Here is a 10,852-nt window from a genome sequence, read left to right on the forward strand (position 1 = left end):
TTGAAAAGAAATGGATTTTATAAACTCAGGGGAATTTTGGATGAAATTATACACATCACAAGTAGTTAAGATTAAATTGGGAAGAGTATTTGCATGAATATACAAGGAACACTATAAAACATGAAATGGAAGAATATTAAAGATTTCTGTGGGTACAATGTTTATTCTAATACAGGGGTCCCCAAACCCAAGTCCGTGGAACGGCATCAGTCCTCAGCATGCCAGAAACCAGGAAGCACAAACCAGTGGTGGGTTCCTACCAGTTCAGCCAAACCGGTAATGATTTGGCAGCCTTGGTCGCTGGAACCCGCAACGACCCAGGCCTGCCACGCCCCCAAACCAGTTCTTCAGGCGGTGCCTATGGCACCGCCATCTTGTTTTTAGCTTCTACGCATGCACAGCACAATTTTTATTGTACTGTGCATGCGTGTACAGCGTGCCCACAAGCAAACTGGTAGTAGTGCCTGCCAGAACCCACCCCTGGTGCAAACAAAGCCCCATCCACCAGATGCAGGCGGTATGTGAAATCATGCCCCTATGGCTTATTTGTGCCTCACATTTTTGCCACTTTTTACTGATCATTGTTTTAATATATTCAAATTTTGGCAATTTTATTTACCCTCTTGCCAAATGTAAAACTGTCCAGGCAATTTGACCAATAAAAGGAATAAAAACCTGAATAAAAGTATTTGTTTTAAAGCAATGACTGAAATTAAGTTCCAATTTACAATTTCACTCTCAATCAAAAGCTTCAAATTTAAAAATGACTGAGGAATACAAAAATATTTTATTACTGATAATTTTATAAGGCAAAACAATTGGATTAAATCAACTGTTGTTAACAGAAATGTTAATGAAACCAAGACAATAAAAAGAGTAATTTGTAGAAATGAACAGTAAAGTTCATTTCCAGTATTCCAGAAATAAAGCCAGGTCCACGTTTTATCACTAGCCTTTTTAGTTGAAGTCAAAATTAGAAGAATGAAAAAGCTGGACCTAATTTTCACTTTGTGGGAGACGGTTTAAAACGCATGGAAGTACTGATAATAAGGAGGCAAGTGATCCAAGAATCTGTTAAACAAATTGTTCTTATCATTAAACATGTAATTTACAGCAACCTTTTTCTGTGAGTATCCTTAACATCAAGGTTACCAGACAGCATATTTAGCATTAACACAGAGTGAAAACAATCCAAGTCAGGAAAGCCTGACCACCCAGACTTCAGAGGCTGGCTCTTAATATACCTACCGATTACATATTACCATTGCATGGCATTTCTCTGGCAAGTAAAACACATTTGCATTGTTCCTGAAGTTTTTTGCTATGTGTTCACCAATGCAAAAGGGCGGGGTACAAATCCAATTAAATAAACCATTAAATAATGCAATAGTAAAGCGAAAGTCCCTGCTAAGGAATGCATCGTATTTTTCCAGTCCATAAACACATTTCCCATTCTTCTACTTTTGTTGTAGCAATTCACTTTTTTAGAAATCAGGATGGTCAATATATACAATTCACTAAACCTTCTATCAGCAAAGAGACCAAACTGCTCTACTGAGCTTGTTTAGATAATATACAGCCATTCTAATTAGCAAACAATAAAATTAACTATCATTCCAAACTTTCATTAAATGTTGAAATTCTAATGCATTCATTAAATGATGAAATTCTAATGTAACAAGTAACATTATAAGAATGATCAAGATTGCCTTCAAAGAAATGCTATGATTATTCTGCAGTGTTAGGTTGCATTGCAATAGATTTATCTTAGAATACTGCTTTTAATTAATGGGGGGAGGGGGGAAACCACCTATTTTCCAATACATAACAACAGCAGTGAGCAATTAAATTTCTGTGCAACAATGAAAACAGAAACATAATTTGGAAATAAACCCTAAGATAGTCAGCCAGTACCAACAATGATAAGCAATTGGGTGTATACCTATGCAAATTACAAAGCAATAGCTCATTAAAAAGTAGAGTTTATTACTTCAAATGTAAAATATTTGACAGTATAGTAAGGCTGCAAGCCATCAGGCACCCCATTTCACAGCAAATAAGTAATCATTTCTTTGATGGTTCAGCATGTTTTAAATGCAAGTCTGTAAATCCTGACTGTACTGTGTTTCCAACTTAAGATAGTAAAGCAAGCAAACAAACAAAACATAGCATCATAACACTGATGATATTGCCTAGTTTGGTAATGAAATGTCTGTAAGAAAACCACCAAGTTCAGCAGCACCAAGGATTCCACAAACAAATAAAATCCTTGTATTCTTTCAGATCATAATTGGCTCTAAAGGGTTGACCAACATTTGCAAATTGTTGTGTAAGAGTGCTGAATGATGAACATTCAGCAAAAAGAACTGGTACTTTTCAGAAGTTTTTCTTCCATCTTATTTCTACTACATGTTACAATAAATAATACCAGACTTGCAGAAAACAGTTTTCCAATGTCAAAATGCCAAAATACAAACTATATTGCAATATATTCAATAATTTGATATCTTGGGTGTTTCTACTTCTTTTAGACCATTTTCAATTAATGTTTCCTGTCACCTTCCAATTCTATAAAATAACTGTAAGGAAAAACCCTGATAAAATTAGGCAATACTACTCAGAAAAACAAGGAAACATTTCTTAATGCCCTAATATTTTAAAGACTTCATTTTGCTAAATTGAGAGTGCCAGGAAAATACAGTAACAAAAACTACTAATCTCTTTAAAAATACCATATACAGAATAATCCCTATTCATTTTCATCCTTTTGGCAACTGTCCATTTGAGAGAATTAATCTAGATTAATCTGTCTAGTATACATTCTTGCTATAACATTGCATACTCACTTAAAAAAAAATAGTTTGTTGCTTGACTCTTTTCCAAATAAATAGCATACCTAAACACATTAACCTAACTCTTTTTGAGTTATTGTATAATAGAAAAGTGTGTTTGAATACAGGCTTAATCATTATAGTCCTAATAACATAAAATAACAACAAAAACAACAAAGATGGAAAAATGGACTACAAAAAGATTTTGTTCCCAGCCAGAACTCCATATTGAAAGACCAAATGAAATGTAAGTATTAGTTGAAGCTGTTGCTTCAGATATCAATACTTTTTGGATAAATATGACAATAATGTGATAAAGTAAAAATAGCTTGTTATCCACCCCCACCACCTTCAATAAATTTGAGCAGACTCTAATAAGTTCAAGCATGGAATTCTTGGAAAGACTTTTGGTAATTTCTTCCTAAAGATTAATCCACCATATATCTCTTTACCAAAATAAAGGCATCCTAAGAACAGCAGCAAAAACTTTTAAAATGGAGATTCTGGAGATTAAATCTCCAAATTATGTTCTAATGCAAATTATTCTCTCCAATTCTCTACATGTCTACATGCTTTGCTTCTAACAGAAACCTATAACTTTGCTTCTAATAGAAACCTATCACAAATAAAAAATGTAAATATTGACATTATTACATAAAGAAAAAATATTCTTAACTGTTGCTGGGCAGTTGAGGAGCACTGCTCTGAACCATACTTCAATCTCTGCTTAATGAAAATCCTAAGTATCCTTCTCTTTGATTCAAGGCTGATAAGGCGACAAATCAAAATTAAAGATGAGACAGAATAAGCATGCCATATCTGTGCTGTAAAAATATGGATGACCAATAGAAAGAGGCAAAGTTAGACTTTTCTTTCTTTGCAGTATTGACATCAATTGATCATTTAGAACTTTTCAACCCAGATTTGGCCTATTCTAAAATGAAAACTGTAATGTAATATTTATAACCAGTATACTAGTAAATTGGTCACAATAATAATAATATGATCATGCCATGCATTTTTAATAAAGTTTAAACTAAAATTAGTTTTAGTATAAACTCAAAATGCTTCAGATTTAGTTTCCATCTGTCAGGCCCAAATACATTCATGTCTCACACAATATTATTATTAGTAGAAGTAGGGATAGTATGAGAAACGAAAATGGATCAAAATAATCAAAAATCAAATGCCTATTCAAAGCCATGATTTTTAAAGTTTAAAAGCAAGCAAAGAATTTACTTTCAGTTCAGAATGCATTCCAAAAAAACTGGAGCAAGAATTGGAAAAGTTGCCACGAGATAAGCCTGTGCTAGATATAGGCATACCTCTCCAAATGAATTCAGTTAATTTGGTGAAGACATTTTCTCAGGAAATATGACCCCAAGCTAAATAACATTTCAAAGAGAACAACCAGCATGTTGTATCCCATCCAAAAACAAACTGGTAGCCAGTATAATGCTTTTAGGACAGATGTAGCATTGTCTCTTTCAATTTTGTGCGATGTCAAATCTGTAGAGGCAATGTTATATAGATAGCACCTACCTCACTAAAAGTGAAGGTATTGACCAAAGTTAATGATGATTCTGGTTTCAATCTAATAAATCAGGATACAATTCTCAGGAACATTCTCAAACTGAATACATTTCTGAAAATAAAGCATTCTATCTATAATTTATTTATATTTTTTTCAGCCACACTTAATTTTTTTATAAATAACTCAAGGTGATAAACGTCCCTAAAACTCCTATTTTTCCAACAACAATCTTATGACATGAATTGGACTGAGAATCATCTACCTGGTTTTCACAACAAAGGTGAGATAAGAGCTCAGTCTCTAGTTTCTAGCTTGGTACCTTAATCACTAGCTCAAATTGGCACTATAAGAGATACATCAGCTGCCATCTTCTAATTAGCTCTAATCTTATTTGAATTTAGTTTTAGTTTATTTGCCCTAGTATAGCCAATTATCAACTGCAAAACAGCATGTGTCTAATTTAGATCCTGTTAGTTCCTTTAACCTTCATACCTTTTATCTTAAGCTGTCTACCATGGACCTTACACATTTCTTAAGAGGTCCCTAAAGGGGCGCACCAGTGTGTCTACCATCCCTGTCCAACTGTCCCATTTATATGTATTATATGTATTCTTTTATGTGTATATGGCTATGTTTTGCTTATTTTGATCCATTAATTTGTGCCATTTTATCATGTGTTTTCATACTTGTTTCCTTGTACTTGTTGACAAATAAACATACAAACAAACTTAAAGATGTTACTGAAAGGTTATAGAGAATAGAGCAAGGTGTGTTCCTGTTTCCAAATGTCCAAAAGGATTCAAATGGATATATATCATGGTTGATGGTATAAAAAAAGTCAGATTTTTTTTTAAAAACACACCAAAAAAGTTATTTTGTTAACTGTGAGACACAGATCAGTCATCAAGTCAACTAAGGCAATCTCTGGCTTGCAGCCTACTTTGAAGCCAATGTGAAAAGTGTCAAGTTAATTTGTGTCCTGCAGAACTCTCTCATTTTCTCAACTGTTTTGTCTGATATCCAAGACCTAGGTTACCAGTCCAAAAGTGTTAGGAAAACTTGGTTATGATTGGGCTGGATCCATTTAAATTTGCTTCCTCAAGCAAATTTCCTTAAACTAGTTTCACATTATAACAAACCAAAATAAGCAATCTTCTGGTCAAAAATTATTTTCACCTTTTGATTGTAGGGTATAGTTTTATAGAAAATGACTGCTTGATATTTCAACTATACAACAGTTACATTTGTCATTTATTAAATATAAAGAAAATAGTAGCCTACCCAATTCATTAAATATGGTTTACAGCAGGAGTGTCAAATTCTATTTCACTGACGGCTGCATCAGGGTTGTGTTTGACCATGAGGGGCGGAAGGCGTGGCCAGGGTGGGTGTGGCCAGCTCAAAATCATTTATGTTGAGAGTGCCTGTGGGTGCCCGAGCACTTTGCCAGCGAAAACGGGCTCCCAAGCTCCGTTTTCGGTGGCAACAGTGTCCTGCAACCCTCACGTGGCCCTGCTGAACTCCATTTTTGCTGGCAGATGCACTGCAGGCTGGTCCTTTGATGTTTCTAGGGTGGCCCCCTGGGCCAGATCTAAGCACCCCTGGGCCAGATCTAAGCACCCCTGGCCGGATCTGGTCCCCAGGCCTTGAGTTTGACACCCATGATTTAAAGGATTTAACTGTTGAAAAGAGTTGGCAAATTGAATAATGTAAAATCTTGTTGAAATTTTAATTGTATGTAATATTCCACATTCAAGATATTTTTCAGGTAGAATGTCTGCTTTCATTATATAAATGTACTGTAAAATTCATTTCACTTTCTGAAATTAAAGCTAGTCCATGAAAAACTTAATGAAGAAAATACTGATAAAATCTTTATTATTTTATTCCATTATTTTTATTAATTTAACTTAATGTAGTCCAGATAGCAGTTAAAATTATAATTTATTAGATCTGTTAATAAAAATACAGTAATGAAGTGATATATCAGAAATTATTTTAATTGGGGTTGGGGTTAGGATTAAAATAACAAAATTCCTTAATAACTGTTTATAGCCAAGAAGCCACCAAGTCTCAAACCACCTTAATCACAAGAGATTGAAGATTGGTGTATATTTGTCTATCTCTTAGACTCTCCAAATTCTCAGGTGTCACAAACTGAAACTAACCCAGTAAATACAGTAATTTCATATAATCATAATGCTGGAAGGGACTTTGGAGGTCTTCTAGCCCAACCCATTGCCCAATTTTTGAATACCACTCTCTATTAACTCTGTATCAATGGGCTGGGCTGAGTATGAACTATTTTACCAACCAAAAATGTTAAAGCAATAATTCCTTAAATGCACTCTACCCATCTTCGGTGGGAAGGTAACAGCACTCAGTGACAGCATGCTGATCACATGACCACAGAAGTGTCTTTGGACAGCGCTGGCTCTATGGCCTTGAAACGGAGATGAGTATTGCCCCCTATAGTTTAGCAAACAATTGCGGAGTAAAAATGTTCAGGGATTCCTTACTCTAACCATCTATCTTGCTGCTTTAATTCTCATTATTGACAAATATTTTGCAAAAATTCTAAAGGGTTTTTAGGAGGAATTATATTAAATGTCCAGTTGATCCTATTTCATATTTCACTCATGCCTCTGATAGGACCAATCAAAAATTCTTGCAAGACCTCTTGAAATGCTATAACTTTTAAGAGTGGCTTCCAAACAGAGAGGAGATATGCTGCCATAGATCTACACCAAAATGGGGAGGTTTCAAACATTACCTGACTTGGTTACTGTGTATGGAATTATATTTAAATAGGAGCTGTCACATACAACATGTTCATAAGACCACAGATCCTTTTTAAAAAACCCATTATTCCGAAACACTCTATAGTTTTGCACATTTTATAACGGCTACCCAATATAACTAGCCTTATTTTTATTTTTGCTAAATTTCTATCCTGTTCATGATTTGTTCTCATAATTAAAATATGTTGTAGGATTTAAATGCTGGAATTCAAACATCCTGGTTGAGAAAAAAACAGATAATAAATTTGTTGTTTTGAAATGGATTAGTGCTGGTAAAATCAGATAATGAAATTCATACTTGAGACATTGTTGTCTTTTTAAAAAAATCAACATAATAAAAATCAACTTTCTCATCATTTAATATTATGATAGATTATTTAATTATGTGAGTTTTGGGGGATTTCTTTTGGAGAGCAAAGGTTTATAATGTACATAGACATCATTGGTGGACCAGCTCCTGGATTAAATATGCATTTCATGTGAGAAAATTCAGCATTTAGATTAGTATTATTTTTACTTGTCTGCTCAATGTAGTTTAAGATGTAGATGTTATGTAAGAAAATGCCTTCTCAAAGGACACTTAATTAAGTGGGTACAAGGAAAACAACACCCTTGGATAAAAATAAATGGCATGTATCCAATCCAGAGCACAACAAGTAAGAACCCCTGAAGAATTCTGCATCGACTCTTTGAACTTAAGCAAATCCAATTTTGGTTAGATGGGAAAATATTACGGTTGGAATAAATCTGTTTTTGAAACCTTATAATATCTTTAGAAACATATAACAATTCTTAACCTTACTGCAAGAGCAGGACACATAATCACAAGTCAACCCAATCATTGTATCTGGTAGAGGAATCTGAATCCCCACAACCAGCCACAAGAGAACAACCTGTTCAATCTCTTCCAGGCCTCTTGAAATCTTGTGTAAGGATGAGTTTGTTATCAAGCTCAAGGAATGGTGGGCTATAAATTGAACAGATAAGCAAACAAAACCCACCAAGTTCACTCTGGCTTATTCATTTGGACTTTATTCTCTAGATAACCTTGCAGCCTTAAAAGGAAAAAAAAGTGTTAATTAATACAAAATAATGACTATTAACAAGTCAACCAGATTAACATAAATCTGTCATCCAGTAAACTGGAGGTACACCATGTCAGTCCATTATAAACTCAACTAGTAGAAACCCCACCCCCAATCTAGTAACTTGATTTTAAAAAAAGCAGAGAAAATATTTTCCAGGAAAGACTAAAGCAATTCTCCATGAGCGATATATATAGATCAGAAAGAGGGGGAGGGTGCACTTTTTTCTGCATATGCCTTCAATCTTCATCCTTTGAAAGGTGCCTCCCCTTGGGCCTGTCTCCTGGTTAATCTTTGGGGTTTTTGGGAGGGGGGGGCAGGAGTCCTAACAAATCTCCTAAGAGACGTATTACTTCAGTCCAGACAGGCTGGAGTTCAATCCCTCCATCCTTGCGAAAAAAAGATAGTCTGATACTACTATCAATTATTTTGACCATCTTCATCCTCACTCCCCCCCCCCCGCCACATTTTCAACTTCCAAAGGCTACCTACAACCTTCCTTTCCCTCCCTTTGATGGAGGATGCAAAAACTTCCCATTCCTACTTTAAAAGCAGGATTAAAACCAAGCCCGAGCCCACCGGAGAGGCTTTTACGGCAGAGACCACGAAAGCCCCCTTTCCCTTCCAGGCCTGGCTTTCCTCCCCCTCGCCCACACCCCTGCCTGCCTGCCATTATCCGGCCCAGACCTGCTCCAAAGCCGCCCCAGCGAAACGAGAAGGCGAGCGCGGGCGTCTCCGAGCGGGAGGCCCATCCAGGAGGCTGCGGCTTCGAAAGAGGGCGAACCGCCCGGGCCTCTCCAGTCACGCGACTCCCGGGTTCCCCGTCCGAGCAGGCCCTTTCCAGGGACAGAGTTCCTCCCCACCCCGTCTTTTTTTTTGCTCCCGCCTCGCGACGGGCATATGCACACCCCCTTTTCCTCCGCGCCTTTCCCACCCCCGCTTCTTCCCCGCAGGTGGCCGCCCGCCGCGGGAGGGGTAGTGGTCGGTCCGGGAAGCGCCCCCCCTTCCCCTTCCTCGCGCTAATCTCCCGTCTCGTGCGGGAGCTGGGCTGAATCGACTACCTCCCCCCCCTCCAAGGGGGCACCCCCGGATTCACACGAGGTTCCGGGGATAAAACGGGTCGGGAGGTAGAAGAAAGGAGGAAAGGTGGAGTGGAGAAAGAGAGAACACCCCCCACCCCACCCCTCCCATGCATTCTGCAAGAGCGAGTAGGCTTTGCTCTCCAGGCGGTTAGTACCCCTGCCTTCGCCCCCGCCACCCCACCCCGTTGTATTCTGATTTTGTACAACCTCCTGTCCCCCCCCTCCCGTCCGCCGCCCTCCCCCCCCCCCCCCGCTCTCCGGAGCGTCTGCATCTCTATCTCTGCCCCCATCGGCATTTATTTCTCCTCCTCCGTCCTCGCATTCAACCTTCTTCTGCCTCCCTCGGCTGACTCTAGCAGACCCAGGTTTTGTAGTTTTTTTTTTTAAGGCGCCATATTTATAATCCTCCATCCTATTTTAAAAAAAGGAAAAAAAAACAAGAATTCTTCTCACCGCCAACCCCGAGACGCCGCCTCTCCCTGCTTGCCCCCGTCCCTCCTTCCCTCCTGACTCCCTTCTCCGAGCCAGGGAATAAAAGACGCTCGGGATTTCCACCGGGCGGGGACAAGCAAAAAGACTGGCTTTTTTTCGCCGATTCCTCTCGGTCCCTTCTCTCCCTCCCCCCCCCCTTCTTCTTCTTCTTCCTCCTCCTCCTCCTCGGTCCCTCACCTTGTCCGGCGGCGTCTCTAGCAGTTGTAGATTCTGCAGGCGGAGAAAAAGAAGTTCGCGCAGGTTAAAGTTTGCAATTCCTGCTCGAGGCCGCGGCTGCTTCCTCCGCCTGCTACATATTTTCTCTCCCCATCGGAGTTTTATTGTGTCTGAATTTTTTTTCACCCCCCCTCTCTCTCCCTCCTCGCTCCTGGCCGTCTGCACACTTCTAGCTTTCTGGGGTAAACAGGGTTTAGGATACAGCCTCCGATCGTCGGAAAAAGGAGAACTCTAGTGGCGTCTGATGGAGTTGCCGCGGCTTTCTTTCTTTTTCGTCCTTTCCACTCCCCCCCCCTTTCCCCCTCCCTCTCTCCCTTAAATGTAGCGTACAGATACGGATGGCATTCTAGGAAGGCGATTTTTCCAACTATTGGAATGATCTCTGTTGAGTTGCGATAGCATAAATGTGCAATAGGAAGAGATAAATACGAAGGTCGATTGTTCGTTCGTTTCTCCTTGCCTTCGTATTTTGGAAGTTTTTTTAAAATAATAATAATCATATTTCCAAAATTGCGAGAAGATTTGTGGAGGCAGTAAAGAGCAATTATGCATGTCGGTTTGTCTCTGTTACACAGAATTGACCAGGATCATTTAATTTCTAAGCATTCCATGCATTGTACTCATGGTTTCTTATTTCTGCGGTGGAAGATTTTTTTTTTTAAAAAAAAGCTAAGGTGATCATTAGGCATTTGCAAATTTGACCAATTTAAAGGTGACAATAATTAAAAATGATGCAATCTATCCATGATTACATTCTAAGCACAGTAAACCCATGTTTGCAAATTTATTGATTTTTTTTGGAAATACATCC

General features: G+C 38.3%; 1 protein-coding gene across 8 annotated transcripts in view; it reads right to left on the reverse strand.

The window, feature by feature from the left end:
* Positions 1-10,281, reverse strand: part of ZMYND11 (zinc finger MYND-type containing 11) — a 119,831-nt gene extending 109,550 nt beyond the window's left edge. For 3 of the 8 annotated variants that reach the window (XM_081933775.1, XM_081933770.1, XM_081933769.1), the window contains exon 1: positions 8,939-9,085. In XM_081933775.1, coding sequence (XP_081789901.1) covers positions 8,939-9,003 — 65 coding nt within the window. In that variant the 5' untranslated portion in view covers positions 9,004-9,085. Of the gene's footprint in view, positions 1-8,938; positions 9,086-9,786; positions 9,932-10,002 lie in introns of those variants that run through there. The other 5 variants (XM_081933776.1, XM_081933774.1, XM_081933771.1 and 2 more) reach the window with 4 other exon arrangements.
* Between the last annotated feature and the right edge of the window lie 571 nt (positions 10,282-10,852).

The sequence above is a fragment of the Natrix helvetica genome, assembly GCF_964273705.1.
Source record: "Natrix helvetica genome assembly, chromosome: Z".
Classification (NCBI taxonomy): domain Eukaryota; kingdom Metazoa; phylum Chordata; class Lepidosauria; order Squamata; family Natricidae; genus Natrix; species Natrix helvetica.